The sequence below is a fragment of the Blennius ocellaris genome (genome assembly GCF_963422515.1).
Source record: "Blennius ocellaris genome assembly, chromosome: 10".
Taxonomy (NCBI): Eukaryota; Metazoa; Chordata; class Actinopteri; order Blenniiformes; family Blenniidae; genus Blennius; species Blennius ocellaris.
Genome location: NC_137659.1, coordinates 8,418,853 through 8,440,740, shown reverse-complemented (window position 1 = coordinate 8,440,740; position 21,888 = coordinate 8,418,853). Strand labels below are relative to the sequence as shown.

Genomic DNA, 21,888 nt, shown 5'->3' with positions numbered 1-21,888 from the left:
GTGAGGCGGTTTGATTCCCAGCCCGTCACATGACCTGCTGTCTGTCTCCTGTCTCATTGTTGTTGTAGCCGAGCGCAGTCCAGCCTCCAGGCAGCAGACACAACATCCAGCACTTGTTGACAGGAACGTCTTCAGAGTTTTCTCTCCTTGTCTATTTATTGATGTGTAACCGGGTGTTTCTAACACGGAGACATTTCCTGTCGGCTTGGTCGTTGGTTCTTGGTTTTCTTCTCTCCAGCTGGGTTTTTTTTGGTTGTTTTTTTTGTTTTCCTCCCCTAATCGGCACTAATTTGTTGTGACTAATTGGAGACTTTAAAGAACGTCACGTTGAGGCCCCCCCCCCACCGGCCACGAAGCCGTGCAGCCGCTCTCCTGTGTTACTAACCAGGTAAAGATGTCTCTTTTCACTGGAAACTGTCTTCTGTTCTTTCTTTCAGCTAACCATCTGAACCAATGGGGATTATTATTATTTTATTTTTTTTATGTATTTTGTATTCTTTACTCCTTCTTCAACCTCAAAAAAAAATGAGATAAAACGGAAAGCCTGTATTGCAAATAAAAATGAAAGATGTACACATTGAACCAGATGAGACAATTACAGGTATCATGGACATATCTATATCAAAACAAAAACAGCATGACGTTCCCTCATCTCGCCCCATCGTCCTTAAACCCGGGCGGACTTCGCAGCTCGACAGACGGCCGAGGAAGAGGAGGGCTGATGAAGGGGCGAGGGGGGTGAAAGTGGACAAAGACAACCTGATGCCTTCGTGTCATATCCTCCGGCCTGTTTGCCTTCGTTCTTCTCACTCTGCGGGTCACTTATCAGGTTTCGGGATTAAAGTATTACCGCGTTTTGTTTAGTTTTTTTTTTTCTTCCTCGAGTTATCGAGCGAGGAGCATGCAGGATCATCATTTAAATCTATGCATTATTTTTATTCTAATTATTTTTATTGCTCCAAGCCATAAGGAGAAAGGTTCCATTGTATTGGCATATAGGAGTTCTAATGGATCATTTTGTTTTCTGTTTATTTGGTACATTGTCTCTGTATTGTATTGTTGTTGTTTTTTTTTGTAATGTATTGCCTTACATTGATTCATAGAGAAATGGTTTCAAAAAGGAAAACATTAAGTTAACATTTGTAAAACTGCACTGTTTGACTTGACTGTAAATTATTTGTTAGAAGACTAAACAGGTGTAGCATTTGGCCCACCTAGTGCCTTAACGTTTGGATCTTGATTTTACTGCCATATCTGCTTCTTCTTCTCTTTTCCTTCCAGAAACCAGACAAATCTTAACTCTTCCATTTGCTCTCTCTCTCTCTCTCTCTCTCTCGCTCTCGCTCTCGCTCTCTCTCGCTCTTTTAAAAAGACATCGCCACCTGTCATGGTTTTATCTGAATTATTCTCTGGTTTGAGTATATAAAATATATATTAGATTACCTCTTTACGGACACATTGCAATGGAGAGTGTGTCAAAATGAAAGTGGCCCCCTCCCAACACTTTGCTTCATATCGTATTGTCCCGTTGAAGCAAAGCCCTCCTCGCAGTGTACATAAAGAGAGAGACACGAGGATTATGGATTACCTCCACAGTCTTTATTATTATTATTATTTTTTTTTTTTTAATTTGTGACTTTTGTTTTTTTGTTCAGTTAAAAACAAAAAAGAGAAAAAAAGCACTGGAACTACGATCTACTCTTGTCTTGGATAATTTGCATGGTAAAAATTGCATTGGAGTCCGCACTGATGGATATGTCAATAAACATATCTTTATCATTCATCGTACGCCCGGTGAAGCGTGTCCTTAATGCCTCTGTGGTTTCATCCTCAACAGTAAAGCAGACTTGTTATCCCTCCACTGGAATCTAAATCAGTTTCTTGTCTCGTTTGAATCTGATCATTAGAATTCGGCAAAGGTTGTTTTAAAAAAAAAAAATGTATGCATCATCTGCATCACAATGGAGTAGCAAACAACACGGAGACCTTGCTGTCAAACTAGCTTCAAAGCCAGGCTGTCAGGGTAACTTTGGAGAAACATGCATATACTATAGACAGTTTTATTTGGACATTCCATTGTATTTTGCACCATGTATCATTCAAATTGGCTTTATGTTGACATAGTAGTCATTTTCTGTCGTAATAGTTTGTTTTTTTGTGGAAAATATCCACACTTTCATCACATATACTCTGCGCCACAACAAACAAAAACTTTTGAAGTTTGAATTTCATATGTTGTTATGCCATTATTTACCGGTTGTGTACTCGAGATGAAATTGGGTTGTATGTGACCCCTGAACTAAAATGTGTTTGACAACTCTGATCGACATGTTGATCACGATGGTCATATGGCCATTTATGCCAAACTGCTAGCCAAAATAAACCCACATAAAACTTCCAGAGCAGCAAAACATATCAAGATAATGTAGAGAAAACGTAGCTTATAGACTTTTGTCCAAGTTCCACCAAACTGTTTAATTTTGCATTTTAAGAACTATAAGAAAGTTTGAGGCTGGTGTCTCTTCTTGGAATTGTCAGTGGAGTTCTGATCAGAACACTTGCAATGGTAGCTAAAGCAAGTCCTGATAGTTCTATTGACTTTGGACCAACACCAGCTGATCCTCTGGCCTCCCAAACCATCATTGACCGTGGAGACTTCGCATAGTTTGGATTCTGGGAGCAGGATTTACTCTCGTCTGAAAAGAGGGCTTTGGACCACTGAGCACCAGTCCAGTATTTTCTCTCCTGAGATCAGGTAACAAGCTTCTGACTGTCTCTGGACTTTGTCACAATCTGCGATTGCCCCTCTGTGTGTACAATAAATCTAAATAATATATCAACTTTTTATGAGTAGAACCACAATATATATATATGTGTGTGTGTGTGTGTGTATGTAAATATATGTGCGTGTGTATGTATGTAGATACATATGTGTATGTATGTATGTATATACATATATGTGTGTGTGTATATAAAAATTCCATTCATGTTCATCTATGATTTTGTCAGTCTGATTCGTTGGTCTATGTGTGTATGTCTGGCTGCAGGAAACGGCCAGATGATTAGGTTCTATGTGTGTAGATCTCTGTGTCCATGTGTGTAGGTGCTTTGTTTTTATAATGTATATGGGTGCCTTCTGTAACTTGTATTATGTGTGTACATCTCTGATATTTACATTTCTTTTTCTGTTTCTAATTATGTGTGTGTATGGTTCTCTTTGTATGTTCGATTTTATATGTGTATATCTAAGACGCTATGTGTGTATATGTCTGTTTCTATTTGTTCAAACTTGATTCTATGTTTGTTTAGGTTTGATTTTTAGTGTATGTGGGATTCTATGTGTGTATGTCTGGTTCTTTGTGTGTATAATTGATTCTCGTTTGTATGTCTATTACCAAATGTGTATGTTTGGTAATTTACGTGTTTGTGGTTCTGTGTCTGCCTTCCGGTTCTAAGGCTGTATATCTTTGATTCGGTGTGAGTGGCTGTATGCATGTTCTCTGTCTGTACGTCTATGTGTGGTGTGTCACTATTTGCAAAGTTATGTGTGTGTACGTCTATGTTGAAATTATATGTGTATAGTTTTGTCTAAACTTGTGTGTGTAATCTAGGTGAGGAGGTCCCAGCTCTATGTCTAAAGTTCCCTCTGTGTACTTCTAGAATTAGCTCTATGTAATAGTTCTATGTGTGTAGTTCTATTATTGAGTTCTATGTGTGTAGCTCTATGACTTCAGGCCGGCTGCTGGATGTCAGAGAGCTCGTGTTGTTGCAGCGTCATTCTGTTTGAATGAAGTTTAGCCTGAAGCTAACTGAAGAAGCTAACTCTGAAAACTGGACGAAACACGGAGTTGAGAAGCCAAACGGTCTCCAAACATGCCGGTGTTTACAGGTAATGTCTAATTATAGCACACCAGATCCGCTCGTGTTCAGGAGAAATGATATAACTGTGTTTTAGTGCTGCAGGAAACATTCTTTTAGCTTGTTAGCTTAGCTGCATTGCCGTGACATGCTGTTAGCTCCATCACAGTGGAAGTTAGACTGCTTTATATTTGGGTTGATGCAGCAGCTTTTGTAAGCAAGAGAAAATATATACCAGTAAAACAGGCATTGGTTATTGTGCTGTAAGAGTGTCACTGTTTGTCAGAGGTGTTTACAGGAAGTGTTGGTCGAAGCCGGCTATGCTAACAGCAGCAAGCTAGGAGCTTGGTCAGCAATGTTATGAGTTGGTAAGGTTTCAGTTAAATGTAGAACGAATCCCGTCATACTTTCTGCTGTTCAGTTACATATCTACAAATTTATTTATTTTTAATTATTCAATCATATTGGCATACTTTCTTTTTCCAGCTCAGGTAGCATTGCTAACACAGCTATCCAGATCGAATGTTTCCACATGTTCTCAGTAAATCTAAACAACTGGATGATGTAAACTCTGCAGTAATCGTTCAGAGTATTCTCAGTCAGGGCACATACATAATCTCTTCAGTTTTCCATTAGAGGAACTTTTAATGTGTGAGCTCGTAGTAGTTGAGCTCCTTCTCCTGCTAACGAGATGCTGTGTCATCCACACTGGGAGCAGGGGTCCGGGTGGGGGTTGTAGAGAAGAAACATGGGGGGGTCTAAAGCTGCTGTGTCTGTTCCAGTCAACGTGAAATGGGGCAAAGAGAAGTTTGATGCAGTGGAGCTGAACACTGAGGAGCCTCCCATGGTGTTCAAGGCTCAGCTGTTCGCCCTGACTGGAGTGCAGCCGGACAGACAGAAGGTCATGGTGAAGGGGGGCACTCTCAAGGTAAACACACATCATCTGTTACTTATGTCCGTGTTGGTTTTTCTCCAGGTTCCACAGTGTTAGAATATTTCACCTGAGGCGAATGTGAGTTCAAATGACTTTACTGTGATGGCCCGTTGACAAGGGAGTGTCCCTGATGGATAAATTCATATAGAAGATGGATAAACACACACATGTATAGTCAGGATAAGCATAGAGCTGGGGCCTGTTTGCCTGCTTTTGGTCCCTGGATTTTGTTTGGCACCCCGACATAGGAGGTTTCACTGATTGATGCAGTTTTGGAAAAGATCCCGCTGATGGAGAATTGAGGAGTGACCACTCTTCAGTTATGTTCACACTGCAGGTCTGATGCTCAACTCAGATATCTGTTTGAGATCCGTTTTCTTTCTGTGATCGTTCACACGACCTCCATCAGACTGCAGTGTGAACGTTATGTGACTCCAACCTAACGCGCATGAGCAGAAGAAGGCGCACAGAGTACACTGTTTAATGCAGTACATACGGATGCAGCACAAGTCGGTGCCAGGATTGCGAGAGCTGACTGACTTTTTCCAGTACAAACACAATGTAAAGACCAGCCCAGGTTGCAACATCTGTAGAAATTCGTGTTTTGTATGAGCCTCAGTCACATTTTATAAAAGAAGCTTAAATCATTTTGATTCCTTGACTTTTCACTTGGCTTGTGATCATCTGCAGATGACACCTCGTGTTTTTATCCCGATTCATGTCCAGCACTTTGGTTCAGCTGTGGTTGTTTTTAAAGTGCTCTAGAAATAAAGTTGTTGTTAGAGGCTTTGAGTGATTCCCAAACTGAAGAAAGCAGAAGAAAATAACGGCCACAACATTTCCTCCTCCACTTTTTCAAGTGTTTGAGAACTTGATGAGTGTTTGCTCTCTTTCCAGGATGACGAGTGGGGAAACATCAAGCTGAAGAACGTGAGTAAGAAACAGATGGCGAGCTGCAGTGACTGGTCAGTGATCAAGGATCCAGAACTTGAAGTTAGCTCTTCATCTCCTCCTCCTCTTCCTCGTAGGGGATGACCCTGCTGATGATGGGCTCTGCGGAGGCTCTGCCCGAGGAGCCGGCCGTGCGGCCCATGTTTGTGGAGGACATGACGGAGGAGCAGCTGGCCTCGGCGGTGAGAAACCTCAAACTGTTGGAGGCGCTTTTAAAGACTGCAGAAACATTTGACTTCCCTCCATTTATCTCACTATTGTAAAAATATAAAGGGCTTGTGTTCCAATTTACTCTCGCTGCGTTTTTGTGCAGTTACTGTCTTTTCTAAAACTAATATGGTTAAAATTTTGATTTTGCTTGAGAGGAGTCTGCTCAAAAATGCTAATAAATTTCATAAGACATCCCACATGTGACACAGAAAGAAAAAAGTGAAATATTTCTCTTAAAAATACTGGTTACTGACTGAATCCAACATTTTAATTGACAACAAAGAGCATTTTTCTCTTCAAACTGATTATAGGTGAATGGATCATGAAATAATCATGAAATGCAGTGAGCATTAGCTCGCTGCTACTTGTTAGCCTGCTGCTGATGTGCGCAGAGGATTTTAACCCCTTCCCCTCCTCTCAGATGGAGCTGCCATGCGGTTTGGCGAACTTGGGGAACACGTGCTACATGAACGCCACCGTGCAGTGTCTACGCTCCGTACCCGAGCTCAAGACGGCTCTCAGAAGGTCAGTTCGTACCTGGAGAGTCACCGTGAACAACACCTCGAGGTTACTTCTCTCTGACCACTGGTCCCAGCCCCGTCCACTGACCCCGTGTCTCCCTCTGCAGGTATTCAGGTGCTCTGCGCTCTTCAGGAGCGAACGCTCCGTCTCAGTACATCACAGCAGGTCAGAAGCGGTCAACTCTCCTCGCAATTGTCAGTGCTGTCGATGATGACCCCCTCAGTGTTCAATAATCTGTTTTCGTCTGAATAAATCAGCTCTGAGGGATTTATACGAGACGATGGACAAGACGTCGTCCAGCCTGCCTCCCATCATCCTGCTGCAGTTCCTCCACATGGCCTTCCCACAGTTTGCCGAGAAGGGGGAGCAGGGCCAGTACCTGCAGCAGGTCAGACATCTTCCTCCTCCTCCTCCTCCTCATCATCGCCAGAGGAAGCATCTCCTTTAACCTGTTTCTCCTCTCAGGATGCCAACGAGTGCTGGCTGCAGATGATGAGAGTTCTTCAGCAGAAGCTGGAGCCTTTAGAGCCGGAGGCGGCCATGGAGGTAACGGGTAACGCACCGCTTTCCTTTAGGAGCTTGAGACTGAAACCCAGTTGGTTAACAGTGTCTGTGTGTGTTTGTGTGTGTGTTTTGTTTCTATTTACAGACCGGCTCTGAAGGTGGCGCCTCCGCCGCCTCTAAGAAGAACTTCATCGATCAGTATTTCGGTGTAGAATTTGAGACTTCGTATCCTTTGCACCTTGCCTTCGAGGACACGGTCTTACTTTTTGTGTTTTGTTTCCATTGCTGTTCATTCATTCTCTGCAAATTCAAAACCATTGAAATTTAATTCTGAAAGTCTGATTAATTTACCGTATTTACCAGACTATAAGTCTCACCTGAGTAATTCACATGTGGAAACATGAGTCATAAATAGGAAAAATAACATTGATATATCTGGACTTCAGTTTCTCACAGTCTGAACTCTTTGTCTCTTACTGCACATTTAATTATTTTTTACTTTGAATTCTGCTCTGTAGCTTATTTTTGGAAGTAGAACTCATTTATTAATTTACAAAATTCAACTCCATTGGAGAGCTGCTCCTCTCACCATTCAAATAAACAAAATGTAAAACAAATGTAAAACAAATGTGCAACGTGGCGTTCGGTACACGGTTGTTTCTCGGTAGATAATTGAATCATTTGTGTCGGATCAGTGTGTGTATTTAAGGTGGTTATGGCTTCGGAAGTCTGTTTGTTTTTCAGGGATGACAAAAGGTATTTGTTGATCACATCATTTACATTTTTTTTTTTTTTTAAACCATTCCACCACCCTGTGGTCCACACTGGTATTACAAGCTGGCCTCTGCATGCCGACTCAGCAGATCTGTGTGTTTTCCTTAACGTCGCCGTGTCCAGCATGAAATGCTCAGAGTCCGAGGAAGAGGAGCCAATCAAAGGCAAGGAGAGCCAGCTGCAGCTCAGCTGCTTCATCAGCCAGGAGGTGAAATACCTGGCGACGGGCCTGAGGCTGGTACGTACGGCTCATTTCTACCACAAGTGCACAATGAAACGAAGGAGTTGCCGACCTGACGGCTTCTTGCTCCGCAGAGACTGCAAGAAGAAATCACAAAAATGTCTCCGACGCTGGAGAGAAACGCGCTCTACATCAAATCTGTGAGTAACCCTCCTCCCCGTTTTTTTTTTTTTTTTTTTTTTTTTTTAACATGTTGGTCCTGACTAAACCTTCTCCTCCCTGCAGTCGAAGCTGAGCCGGCTCCCCGCCTACCTGACCGTTCAGATGGTGCGATTCTTCTACAAGGAGAAAGAGTCCGTCAATGCCAAAGTCCTAAAGGTCCGAACTCAGGCCGGATTCACCGCAGACTGATTCTTCATCTCGGCTCCACTCAGTTTTTTTTGTTGTTGTTTTTTTTTCCCCTTGGCAGGACGTGAAGTTCCCGCTCATGCTGGACGTGTACGAGCTTTGCACGGCCGAGGTGCAGGAGAAGATGCTCTCCGTCAGGTCCAAGTTCAAAGAGATGGAGGACAAGAAGCTGGAGAAGCAGCAGCAGAAGGTTCCAACACTTCAGATCTGTTACTCGCACATGACTTATTTTTTTTATTCCGGCTTCCTCTTGAGCTTTGTTTTTTTTTTCCCTGTTTCAGTTGGTGAAGAAGCCAGACGCCGCTAAAGAAGTGAACTATGAGCCCTTCTCATTCCCAGATGGTACGATCTCAAATATCTGAAGAAAGATTCAGTTTAACCAGCAGAACTGTGCTTCTCCATTTATCATAACTTTAAAATCTAAGAGTACTGGATTTGCTTTCTCCCGCTGTTTGTTCTTTTACTTGTATTTACGAGGCGAAATCCCCATAAAACTGTTTATTCCTTTATTAAGAGGCACGTTTTAGGAAAGAATTGTATAGTTTACGACAATCGAGATTTAAATACCGGTACTTGAAATGTTGTGTTCAATTAAAAACAATAGAAAGATAACTTTAGAAAAGGTCAATAATGCAGTAGTGTGATGGTTTTTTTCTGTACTTTCACAGGAAACGTGTTGTACTAAAACTAATCATTTAAACCAGGGTTTATAATGCGTCTTTACTAATTTTAATTAACTGTAAAAGAAACTACTCTACAATATATTTGTAAGTTTTTTTTAAAACAATCATGTGGTTAAATGTTTTTTTTTTGAAGTGCAAAATGATTTAGTAATTCAAGTCCTCCATAGAGATAAAAGTGACTTTACAGGATGACGTGCAAGCTGAGAGGGGAACTCTTTAAGACTCTTCTCTTCTCTTCTCTCTCCTCAGACCTCGGCTCCAACAACAGCGGTTACTACGAGCTGCAGGCCGTGCTCACACACCAGGGCCGCTCCAGCTCATCCGGCCACTACGTGGGCTGGGTCAAGAGGAAAGAAGGTCAGGCAGAAAATCCTCCTCGTTCACGTTACCATACCAAGAACAGCACTTGAGTTGACATGTTGGTGAAATAATGCTGTTTTCCTCCCGAGAAATTAGTCCTAAAAGGTGCATTATGGCGCAGAGCCGATGGACATCTGTGGTTTGATTTCTTTGCAGATGTAAATCCAGTTAAAATGTGACGTCACCATGAGGAATTATTTTGTTCAATACTTATTATTCACTAAAGTTCAGGGCTCTTCTTAAATCCATGTCATCTGAAGAATATAGTGAGTCAAAGTGTTGCAGGTCTTTGTAAAAAAAAAACAAAAAAAAAACAGCTGCAGCTCATCCAGAGTTTCAAAGGATCCACTTCAAAATCTGACCACTCGTCTATAAAGTGCTAAATGGTCTCGGGCCTAACTACATCTCGGATTACAAGTAGAATCTGAAACGTCCATCTGAAGTTCTCAGGAAGAGGTTTACCAAGTGTGCCTGGAGTCGGGAGAAACGAGGTGAAGCAGTTTTTAGTTCCTACGCTCCTCACCTGTTGAAGAATCTTTCTGCTGAGTGTCGGCGCTTCCTTTAAATCAGGACTTAAACATTTTTAATATTATCTGCTCAGGCTTTTACTTATTTTTATATGAATCTTTTTTTTTTGCTCACTTGCTTTGATGTAAACATAAAACTAGTAAGTTCACAAAAACCGGTTGGTCCTGCAACTATAAATGTCTCTCAAGATCAGTCTGATTAAATAAATGACTTAAGAGCTTTTCAGACCGCTTTGATCTTCAGTAATATAGGAACAATCACGGTTCCTTATATTTTAGCAAGAAAAGTAAAAAGGATCTTTTTTTTTTTTTGTATGACGTCTCTTGTTATAAGATAGTGAAATGAAAAAAAAACCCATCAAAGATTCAAATGATTTCAAGTGGAGCGGACCGTCCGGCGAGCTTTATGTTGAAACCGTGTCGCCTCTCTTCTCCTCCAGACGAGTGGGTGAAGTTTGACGACGACAAGGTGAGCCTGGTGTCCCCGGAGGACATCCTGCGGCTGTCCGGAGGAGGAGACTGGCACATAGCGTACGTCCTGCTGTACGGCCCCCGGCGGCTGGAAATCCTCCAAGAGGACCAGTAACTCCGGGCGGGGGAGGGGCAACGGCATCCAACACACATGTACAAACGGCCATTTCCAAGCACTGTCTGCATACACGTGCAATATAACCGGTGTCTTTAAAGATTTGTTCATTTGTTTTCGTTTTTTGTAAAATGGTGTTAAGTCCGGGGGTGGGGCGCGTCACCGGACTGGACCGGACCCTCTTGAGAGCTTTCTACACATTGTATATTTTTAAAATCCTTCTGAGGTGCTCATATCATCACCATTAAACCGCTGTTTCCCCCAAAATGACATCACCAAAAGTTAAAGGGGGGAGGGGAGGGGCTCACTCTCAGGTCTTTGAAGTGCTTTTCGACGAGGATCCTTCACTTAACGTTCTTCTTCCCGGGTGGGGGGGGGGGGACATGTGTTAAAGACTTGAGATTCAACCGAGACCAGAATAAAAAATAATAAAATAAAGACCTCCTGCTTTTATTTTGTATCCAAACAAACATTTATTGGAACGTCTACAGTGAAAAAGTGAAATCTAAACTACAAAAACACAGTCTGTCCATGTTCACGGTGTGTAAACGGAGGAGGTGGGGTTGTTACGCCTCGCTGAGGCCGTCCGCGATGTGCGAGAAGCCGGCGGCGTTGAGCACGGTGACCAGGCTCTCCACGGTGGCCTGCGAGGCCTCGCGGTCCTGCCAGGCCACCAGCAGCAGCTTGGCCTGCATGTCGGGGTCCTCGCTGTCCGTCTCGATCTCCCGGACCTCTGCCGCCTTCATCTCCAGGTGGGACGCCAGCGCCTTCCACTGCGCGCCCAGCTTGGATGCCACGTCGTCCATCTGCTGGTTGGTGACCGGTTTGCTCTGGATGCTCGGACCTGGGGGGGAAACGATACGATAAAACTGCATGAGCTCGTCTTGGCAACCAATAAAGTAACAAAAATAAACTAACCATACTTAAGTGCAGCGAAATATCTCGCCACTACAGCTACTTAAGATACAAATGTAGAAACTGCAGCCAATAATGCATAACTTAAAGCATTTCTAAATGATAAAATATCTTGTTTAAATTGTCACAAAGATCTATCTGTTCAAATATTTTATGACAGACAGATATTGTCTTCGTCACCTTTCAAATGACAAATGAAGATGGTGTTTTATCCATTGTTGGTTGATTTTGAACTCGATGGTGACCCCCTGTGGAGAGTTCCTGGTACTTCAACCCTCGACTGAACCCTGAGACTCTTTCCTCATTACCACTGTGTGTTTGACTTCATCTGGCATCTTAAGTGGGCCAGTCGGTGATTATATCAATACCTCAAAATCAACTATTGTTTTACAACACACAACAAGCCTGAAATATTAATAAAACTGCAATTTCAACAGAATTCTGCCTCAGTTCATCCTGTCCTTTGATAACTTACAAACCGTGTAACAATAGTCCAGTGGTCCCTTCAAAGGCAACACTTTAGGTCACATGTAGCTGAACTCTAAAAATAAAGCAGGTTAGTTCCTGTGATCGGAGTAACTCGTTGAAATCTTGAAAAGATCTTTTAAGTCGTCACAATTCTACATCGGTGTCGTGTGACTGGAGGACGGTGGACTCACTGTCGTTGCCGTCTTTGAGCAGATTGTCTCCGTTATCGTCGTCGTCTTCCTCCCCGGTCTTGATCTCCTCAGACGGGATGTCCTTCTGCACACACACACACACATACACAGTCACTTTGTACTCTATATTTATTCCAACCACGTTGGTTAAGCGGTGAATGATTCGCTCACCGGCAGCTCCTTGGCCAGCTTGCTGACCATGGTGTCCAGGTAGTCGGCCAGGCTCTTGAACTTCTGGTTGGTGGGCTGGAAGAAGTGCGGACTCCTCCTGGAGAGCAGCCTCAGCGCCCGCCAGCCATAGTTCGGGTTCCGCACCACCCTGCAGACGTTCCACCGGGAATTTCAGACACACGCCGGGAGGAGAGCCGCTGATCGAAACGCTGCCGTGTGTGTATTTGTTTTCTCACTTGTACTCGTCCTCCACCATGTTGGCGGGGTCGGCCTGCTCGATGGCCTCGGCGAAGAACTCGTCCAGCGACGGCATGAACTCCCTGGAAAAGTGAGTAAATATGAAATGTGAGCATTCGGGTGATTTTTTTAAATCTGGATCGATTGGTTTGATTCAGATTAATGAGAAAACTAAATGAATTCCCAGTGTGAGTGTTTTCACAAGATCTCCTTTTGACGTGATGCTTCAGGCGCCGTTTATATATTTCAAGTGAAAACGCACCGTTTGAGTTTTCGTTTCAGAAAGAAATTTGCATTTACCCTGAGACATTTTGAGAAAATTGAATTGCCTGCGTCTCCACATGTGATTCAGATGATTTCATAACGAGACACTTTATCAGAGAAATTCAAGAGTGAGCAGCACCCACTGCATTCATTGTCATGAATGAATCTTTTACCCGTGTGTGCAGAACAATTTGCTACCGTATCATCGTTTCAGAAAAGTTGCATTTCCCCGGAGATGGAGCACCGTTGTTGCGTAAACGGACGCCCAAAATACAACGAAAGTTTTCAGTTTTCCATTTGAAAATATGACGTAAATGGGGCCTTGAAGAAAACCCAATATCTTTTCGTATAAACTAAGCTTGAAAGCGGCTGTGCTCTGTCTGAGGGTGTGGATCTTTGGTGTGTTTGGGCTCCACTGACCGGCTCTCGGACTTGCAGGCCTCCATGTTGTCCTGGTTCAGGTTCCACAGGCGAGTCAACTCGTCACTGACAGAAGAGGAAAAACCTTCAGTTATAGGAAATTATAAACAGCCTTGATGCTTCCGAGATGCAGTAGGATGAAGAAACACCGTCTCCTGTAGAAGTGCGTCATTGTCATAACTGCACAGATTAAATCAGAGATATTATTTTTGTGCAGACCTTGAACACGTCACAGGAGCTGCAGACTTGGAGATACTCTGACTCTTCCAAACAGCTCAATTTGGTCCTGATCAAATCAAACCCTTTTGTTTTTCTGCTTCTAACAAACCCGGTGTGAAACTTGTGGGCAGCCGCTGTAAGACAATCATCGTCTGCTTGCAACAAAATGCTTCACGTATCCCACCGATTATCAGTGGTCATAATGTAATGGCTGATGTGTGCAGATAAAAGTTCCTTCTCCACCACCTACTTTCCCATAAAGATCTTGCGGTCCGGTCCTTTTCCCAGGAAGTCCTCTGGAGCCTGTCTTTTCCTGGAGGGTCTTTTCGGTTTGTCGTCCACCATCCTTGTTTGAAGAAGAAGAACTTAAAACACACGAGGTCTCACACCGCTGCTGTGAAAAGTGACAGTCGTAACCAGAACTCTACCGCTCTTTCACGAAGCTCGGACAGCCCTCGTTTTTCCAGGAATTCCAGTTCTCTTCTGTGGTGAGGATGTGCTGCCAACCAGAATCGACGAGTCAGGAGTTATTAGAGAGAGAACGCCAACTCGAGGATCAATGAAGAACAGTCCAGGACTCACCTCCACCATGGTGGCAAACTTGTCCCCGTCAGGCGGAGTTTCCCTCAGCAGCTGTGAGAGGAGAGTGAAGTTACGACGGGAACGCTTCACTGCCATGTTTCTAAACCACATTCTGCACTGAGAAACACCACTGACAAAGTGTTTTTTTCCACCGACCTGATACACCAGTTTGGTGGTCTCTTCGATCCAGGTGGTCTGGTCGTCGTTCAGGAGGCTGCTGGAGCTGAAACAGGAGACACAGTGAGCGTCTCTCAATGTCAGACGTTTCCCTGACGACTCTATGCCCCCCCCTCACCTTTTGAACTTGACCTGGCCCTTCAGGTACTGGAAGAGGATGAGGTACTGCAGCAGGATGTGCCGCCTGAAGTTACTGTCGCTGAGCTGCAGGTCCATGAGCTGGATGGAGAGAAGAGAAGAAGAGAGGTCACAACACGAGCTCCACCGCTCGTACACTTGTGACCTTCTCTAAACTTTTGAACGTCCAGCCGTTCAAGGTTTCAGTACTTTTTGAACAACTTCTCGAACAAGGAGACAATTCACAACCGATCTTTGATCCATGAATGGATCAATAAATGTCCTGGTTCAATGAGAATAGGTAGTTAAACAGTCCTTCACATTTTGACATGAGGCCTGCACTTTCTCCAGCGCCTGAATCTATTAAAAAACAAAACAAAAAAAAACCTCTGGGATCAGCCAAGTCGCCGTGTAAGAGGCTCGTAACTCCGAGGGTCACGGCCCAACAGACAATAAGTCCACTTGTCAACAGCATGTGAGGTTGTCATGGAGACACTGACATTGTTTGTTGTGGTTTATCCTCCACTGTGCTTATACTTTCATGATATAAAATAAATCCATTTTCCATAAATTTCCCCCAAAAGCCAAAAATTCCAAACTGCTTATGAGTCTTGTATGACAAAAACAACACCTTTTCGCTGGTGAGGAACTTTGCAAAGTAAACATGTTCTCCGGAGGACGCTCGCAGCTCCTCCAGCTTCCTCTTGGAGGCCTGCATGTCATCCAGCTTGAAGCTCTTGAACACTGCCAGGGTCTCATCTGAGTACTGAGGGAGAGAGAGAGAGAATAGGAGGAAGTTTAAAACCGATCCTAAAAACTCTCCTTCGTGTTATTTGGACAGCACGCACCTTGAGGAACGTCATCCAGGAGAACTTGTCGTAACACTGCACCGGGTTTCTGAAGTAGTCCTGCAGGGTCCAGAACTTTCTGTACAGGTTGTAGTCGATGGGAATGGAACTGAAAGCAAATCAGATGAGTCACATCCTTTCTCATTTATCTTCTGCACGCTTTAAATCAAACTGTAGTAACTGTGGAACTTACCACGGTGCGGGAGCTTCCTCCTCCCCCATCTCTCCCTCCTCCACCTCCATCCCATCCTCCTTCTCTTCAGAGTGCTATGAACACAACAGTTAACTCAACGTTCCAAACCGAAGGTGGAAGAGGACTCTCATCAGGATCTGTGTGTTTTACCTTCTGTCCCAGCGTGCTCTCCTGTTCATTTTTGTTGAACACCGTTATGTTTTCCAGATTAAACTGGCTCTGTAGATTAAGACCTGGACAAAGAAAAAACAAAAAAAGAAGAAGAAGCCACAAATCAAAAACCTGCAGAGAAACACTCCGTCAGACTACAAACGACTACAAAGAAGATAAAAACCCACCTGATTTTTCAGACAGAGGGAAGAGGCGTGCCAGGAAAAGCTGGATTCTGCCACAGAAGACCGTGTTCTGAGATTTGGAAAGTCTCCTCAGGAGATCTGCAGACAGAAGAATAAATAAACCACAAACTGTGACTGAAACGGCTCCTGCGCGAGAACGAGAACGGGGGGGGGGAATTTACCATTACACATCCTCAGCAAGTAGTTCTTGCCCGCAGTGTAAAAGGAGCTCTGGAGCAAAAAAGAAAAAAAAGAGTGCACTGTGATGAAACTGTTAGAAACTGAAAGATTCACTAACAACTAAAAGCCAATTTACCGATTTCCAGGTGGAAACATTTTCCTCCACAAAAGAGAAGATTTTGTCGCATTGGTCGAGAGGGAGACAGTCCAGGACGTCTCCCAGCAGCACGAAGGGGATGGTGGGCGAGCAGATACCTGCAACAGGTGAGAGGGGTCACATTCAGGCTGTAAACTGGGTGAATTTACAGGCAGAGTGAAGGAAACACACTTTATTACTATTTTATAACTAAAAACACAAGGAACTGTTCCTCAGGTGGAGACACACACCGTCTGTGACTGCGTCGATGCTCAGGTAGATGAGAGACAGGAAGTCATCACAGCTGGCTCTCTGCACCACCTGCACACACGGTTCAAGTCAGTGTCGCAGACTCGGGTTAAAAAAAAAAAAACTTCATGATGGACTGAAGCTGAGATTCCTTACGATCTGATCGCCGAGGAATCCTCTCAGGGCCTGATCCAGTGTACCCTTCTTCTCCTGCTCACTGCGGAAACACACAGGACATCACTACACACCTCTACGTGTTCACTACACACGACAACACATTCATTCCACACTGCTACATATTCACCACGCATTCACTCAACACTAAATAACGCTGTGCTCTCACTACACAACTACAAAACACTAATCACTCAATACACACTGCTACACATTCACAGCACATTACCACACACAAATACAGACCTCTACACTTCACTACAAACACACACCTACAAACTAATATACACCCAATACACATTAATGCACTTTACTACACTCCACTGCAACCCACTACACATTACAACCCACCACTACGTCTCACTACAAGCTACACAAATGTACGCATTATTACACTTAACTAAATACCACTATACTTTACTACGCACATCCACACAGCACTACACTTTTATTACACACGTTTAAACACAACTATACAACTACACTCTCACGCGCAGCTGACTTACTTCCCAGGGATCTCGTTGAAAGCATCGATGAGAGGTCTGCTGTTTTTAGAGGAGAAGGCATGTTTGGCAGAAGCCTGAAGAAGAGAAGAAGAGAAAGAGAAAATAAAGAAACTGTTGTGTTAGCTTGTTAGCTTAGCATCGTTCGTTAACCGCTACACATGATTCACAAACACAACGAGCTCTAACTTCCACCGGCAAACCTGCTTTTAACCATCGGGACTAAAACTACATGCATACTAACAAATGCCATTCAGATAAATGAATACGAATGTATTTTCTTACCGTAAATTTATCTTTAGCGTCAATAAAATCAAATAAAGACAACGACATCTTTAAGCTCTCACAAGGGGGACCGTATTCAGGATCGCACTGGTCCGTCACACAAATATATCCCCGCTGCAGGTAATCCCAATTTGTTTAAAATGTGTTTGTTTTTTTCCCCTTTACATATATAATTATGTTAAATATTCAAAACTCGAGTTACAACTTAGTCTGAATATGTTCCAGTTTATCTATTCTATGCTGTTAAATTGTTTACATTAAAAAAGATTTTATATACCGGTATATATATTTGATATTTGATTTCACCTCGGGACCTGGCTGAAAACAAACAAGGACATCCACAGATTAGAAAATATAAATTAAGTCAAAATACCTATTACTGTTGTACTCTTGTCTTGTGCACACAAATTATTTTTGGTCTCCTTTGGTCAACAGTTGTTAAACTGAGAGTTCAGTCACGTACAGCAGTCATGGGGTTAAAGGAGCTTCTCGGGACTGGTGAGGTCTGCTGCTGGAGATAACAGATTCTGCAGGAGAATAAAGATAACGCCACAATCTGAGGCCACCCAGAACACAATCTGTCCTCAGGTGGGCCGGACCGATAAAAAAAAAGCTTAAAAACCTTTGAATACCCACAAATCTAAATGCTTCCATTTGTGTGTGTGCGTGTGCGTGTGTGTGTTACAGTGTCCAGTGGCAGGACGCAAGTTAAAACAAGTGGTATCTAACATGTTTTTCCACAAATGAGATCAATATTATTGTAGCAAATTGTGAGCTTTGAGAATCTAAACAACCAGAGAGTGGCAGTGCAGCACTTTTTAAGTTCCCGACATGCAGCTGTGGATGTTCTGCCCACAAAAGATGCGGTTTTATTTTCTAATAGTTAAAGGTGTAACTTGGGAATGGATAATAATAATAAAAAAAAAAAAACAATTAAAATACTTTTGCTAAAATTCCAAATAATCCTGAAGGATATTCAAGACTTCAGACTTTGTTTTCTTAGATTTTATTTTACTTTTCTCACTAAAGTTACACAGCTTATCCCTCATAAAAATCAATGAAATACAGTATTACACTTATTATAATACTTCCTGCACATTTGCTGTGTCACAACATTGATTTTGTATTTGCTCTTGGTTCTAATCCATGTTTCTTGTTTTATCGTGAAAAGTAACTCATTGCACATTTGAATTCAGGGGCCATTTGCAACCGAACTTCATCTTGAGTGGGCTAGAGCCCTAAAATTGTGACATAAAAGCTGGTAAGTTGAAACTTTAATGTTTTTCTTTGTTGTGACAGAGTATATACGATGAAAGTGTTGATATTTTCACAAAAACCAAACAATTACTATAGATTTTTACAATTTACTTGGTAGTTTGGCTGGATTGGAGTCTCTTGCAGGTTGGTTTTGGCTCCACCTGGCTTGAAATCCACCTTTTCCTTGTGATCATCCGAAAGTATTTTTATATCTGCCTGACACACTTCAAACTATTCAATCGTTCTCATTCTGTAGATTCATTGTCAAGATTGGACTTAAAATAGTGCCTGCTTTGTTTATATTTCAAACATTAATTAACCTGCTGATGTTTGTTTCTTGTGTCCTTGCTCTGGTTAGGAACGAGCCGGGCTAAGGTCGCTCTCCTTGTTTATGAGTGGACCTCACAGAGGTCACAGCAGAGAGAGAGAGAGAGTGTGTGTATGTGTGTGTGTGTGTGTGTGTGTGTGTGTGTGTGTGTGTGTGTGTGTGTGTGTGTGTGTGTGTGTGTGTGTGTGTGTGTGTGTGTGTGTGTGTGTGTGTGTGTGTGTGTGTGTGTGTGTGTGTGTGTGTGCGCACACATTTCCGTGTGTTGTCATGATACAATTGAAGCTACAGCCACTAGATTTTTTCTTTGATAGGATCTCCTGTTCAACAATGTCACATTAGAACCAGTTGCAACCTGACAGCAATCACTAAAGGCGGAAACCAGCAAATATTAGACATAACATGATCACGCACATTCTTAGTGAAGATATCAAACAAGTTTTTAAGTAAAAAAACAAACAAACCCCGACAACAGTGTAAGACTTTCAGTTTAATGGTCAAATATCAAAGATTTTATTTCCAGTTTTTATTCAGGATATGTGAGCCTTCCAATGTTTTGTTTTGTTTTTTGCTCCAGACATGTCAAAACAAAATACAGATGCATACAAAAAAGAAAAGGAAAAAATATCAATAATAGACACTAAATAAATAAATCCATGTCTATTATATGCAAACACAAGACATACATACATGTGTATATACATACACATATAATACATATATCTATTTCAACATGTCTGAAAAGTGTTAGGAAGAAGTAACAAAAGAAGTAAACTTTAATTTAGGCTGCCTCTTCTTCAATATTCAACAATCACATTTTAGAATCAGCCTGCCTCCTGAATGTTAAATAAGAAAAATGATAGTGGATGACAGTCTTCATGTTTATTACAATGCAGCAGTTTTTCTATCACAGTTGTAATTTCTTTTAGTATATATTACATTACTGGTCCAAACGATTACTAGTGTTAAAGTAAAAATAACAAACATCAAAAACACCAGCGCTTGAAATGAAAAGAATACTTGATATATTTCGTACCACAAGATGGTGTAATGATACTCTTTAGAAGATTTTGATACAAAAGCTATAAACACTTCTTTTATGTATTGAAAAATAGACATTTATTATTAGAATCTTTTAAAACCAAATTGTACCACAAAATGGTATAACAAGTCAATTATTTTAAAGTGTTTTTCTTTTTCAAACAAAACACACTATCAAGTGCTGTAGCCCCTGAAATTAGCGTGATCTTGATATGAGACTTAGTACCACAAGACAAACTTGAGCAGCTTTACGTATTAGAAAACAGAAATATTTATTAGCAGAGTCTTGTTTTACTACATTGTAGCTCATGATGGTGTGACGAGACACTTTAAACAGCTTTACGCATTAAAAATAAGCTAATATTTCATAGTGGAGTCTTGTAATACCACATTGTACCACACGGTTGTGTAGGGGGTCAGCATTTAACTGTAGCATGTACTATGAAATATTAAATCAAGATATAGTGTTTTTTAGATTAGTTTGGAAAATGGCAACAAATATAGAAATGTCTAACCAGTGCAGCGCAACACATCCCTGCAAACACATTAAATAACCCAAGTATAAGGAAAAGCTTGAATTCAGGGGAGTCGCTGCCAAAGCCAGAGCGATGACAAGCTGGACTTTTGAATAATTGCCCGTATATCTCCGAGTGATCGCAGGCTGACGCGAGGAATTCGTCCTCAACTTTTACGGGGTTCACGTGCATACCGCGGCTCGCCTCGGAGTGTGTTTACGTGCAGGTCGTGACCGCTGAAGCACTCTGAGCGGTGACCTGGGTCACCCGTCATTTACGGCCCCCCCCTCTGTCTGTGAAGCGTGAGGCCGCTGATGTTGGTGGCGAAGACGAACTGGGCCAGTGGCATCGCTCAGAAAGAGCCGGGGGTGGGGGTGGGGGGCATTTCCACCGCCGCCGTTAAACACGGGAAGTCAGAAGTGTCTGGCTGCGCACTTTTTGAAATGACTCCTCGAGTCGTCGCGTGCACATTGTGCCGACCTCACAGACATCACCTCCCCCCCGCCACACACACACACACATACACACACGTCTTCCTCCGACGCATCGCCGGCTGGAGGTTTGCCAGGAACCGACGAGAAGCAGAGAAGGGAGTGAGAAACACTTGAGTGGTAGATAAGACGTGAGCGTCTGTCAGCGAGCCGGGGAAGGTTAACGTTTAGGTTAAAGACACGTGACCTTTTAGGAAAGTGTCAAATACATGAATCCTTTTCCACCAAAAAATACAAAAAAACTAAAAAACTGCAGCTCAGTCAGAGGTGAGTCTAAATCATGTGATTGTCATGTAACCGCAGCACAAAGAAGCACCGTAAGAAAACATTATGATGAGGATTTCGTGAACTTTTCTGTTTCACACACAGAATCACTTTATTTATTCCTGCGGGGAAATTCTTTTACAAAAAACAAAAACAATCTGAATCACAATATAACTGGACGTCAAAATAGTTTGACGTCTCAGAAAATATGAATAAAATTCATGTAGATCTATTTCACAAACTTTTGTTTAATCCTTAATTGTTTTTACAATTTACCAATAAGTCATGAAAACACAAAATACAGTATATAAGATATTTCACGATGTTTATCATGAAACATCTTATTATCACATGTCCTGATCACACCTTTGCGCCAGATACTGATGAGATTTTCCAGATTTGAGTATTGGCTTATTCTGGTACTTTCCTGATCCGATATTTCTATTGCTATTGCTGAGTTGTGAATATACTCATAGTGTATTATAGTAGCAACGAAAACCTCTCTGGAAGAGGCTTTGCTTTGTTAGAATTGATGTAAAACTCATAGAATCAAAATTCTTCTTAGAACGATGCAAGAACTTGTCTTAAATTTGTTCTCCACTTCTGAAATTGTATTTATTTGGAATCTTTGATCCACGTAAATTGGCATAAATGACCTCACATGAACTGTGACAAGAAATTAATATCCAAAACATGAATCCAACTTAAAGGTGAAAAAATATCAATATTTTGTGTGACATTTTTACAATTTGCTTGGTGATTTGGACTGAGAGACTCTTGTGGGCCTGTTTTGTCCAAACCCCTTATGTTTGACACCCTTGACTTATAGGCTT

The 21,888-nt window shown here is 42.2% G+C and overlaps 3 protein-coding genes across 4 annotated transcripts in view; 2 read left to right on the top strand and 1 right to left on the bottom strand.

The window, feature by feature from the left end:
• Positions 1 to 1,784, top strand: part of rock1 (Rho-associated, coiled-coil containing protein kinase 1) — a 39,845-nt gene extending 38,061 nt beyond the window's left edge. The window contains exon 33 of one of the 2 annotated variants that reach the window (XM_080504089.1): positions 438 to 1,784. In XM_080504089.1, coding sequence (XP_080360215.1) covers positions 438 to 441 — 4 coding nt within the window. In that variant the 3' untranslated portion in view covers positions 442 to 1,784. The other variant, XM_080504088.1, reaches the window with a different exon arrangement.
• A 1,968-nt stretch (positions 1,785 to 3,752) lies between these two features.
• On the top strand, positions 3,753 to 10,769 carry usp14 (ubiquitin specific peptidase 14 (tRNA-guanine transglycosylase)). Its single transcript, XM_080503248.1, has 16 exons — positions 3,753 to 3,889; positions 4,641 to 4,786; positions 5,690 to 5,722; positions 5,821 to 5,925; positions 6,375 to 6,478; positions 6,582 to 6,640; positions 6,733 to 6,863; positions 6,941 to 7,021; positions 7,125 to 7,204; positions 7,877 to 7,991; positions 8,069 to 8,134; positions 8,220 to 8,312; positions 8,404 to 8,532; positions 8,624 to 8,684; positions 9,275 to 9,382; positions 10,353 to 10,769. Exons 1-16 carry the CDS (start codon positions 3,874 to 3,876, stop codon positions 10,496 to 10,498), a joined length of 1,473 nt encoding a protein of 490 aa, XP_080359374.1. The 5' UTR covers positions 3,753 to 3,873; the 3' UTR covers positions 10,499 to 10,769.
• Positions 10,770 to 10,986: 217 nt separating this feature from the next.
• thoc1 (THO complex 1) lies at positions 10,987 to 17,233 on the bottom strand. Its single transcript, XM_080503203.1, has 21 exons — positions 17,163 to 17,233; positions 16,881 to 16,954; positions 16,357 to 16,417; positions 16,203 to 16,272; positions 15,952 to 16,070; positions 15,818 to 15,866; positions 15,639 to 15,734; positions 15,451 to 15,533; positions 15,301 to 15,374; positions 15,108 to 15,216; positions 14,891 to 15,025; positions 14,261 to 14,361; positions 14,122 to 14,188; positions 13,966 to 14,016; positions 13,812 to 13,882; positions 13,634 to 13,729; positions 13,165 to 13,230; positions 12,480 to 12,563; positions 12,244 to 12,391; positions 12,073 to 12,157; positions 10,987 to 11,342 (listed from the first exon to the last, which is right to left on the bottom strand). Exons 1-21 carry the CDS (start codon positions 17,208 to 17,210, stop codon positions 11,065 to 11,067), a joined length of 1,965 nt encoding a protein of 654 aa, XP_080359329.1. The 5' UTR covers positions 17,211 to 17,233; the 3' UTR covers positions 10,987 to 11,064.
• Positions 17,234 to 21,888: the final 4,655 nt, after the last annotated feature.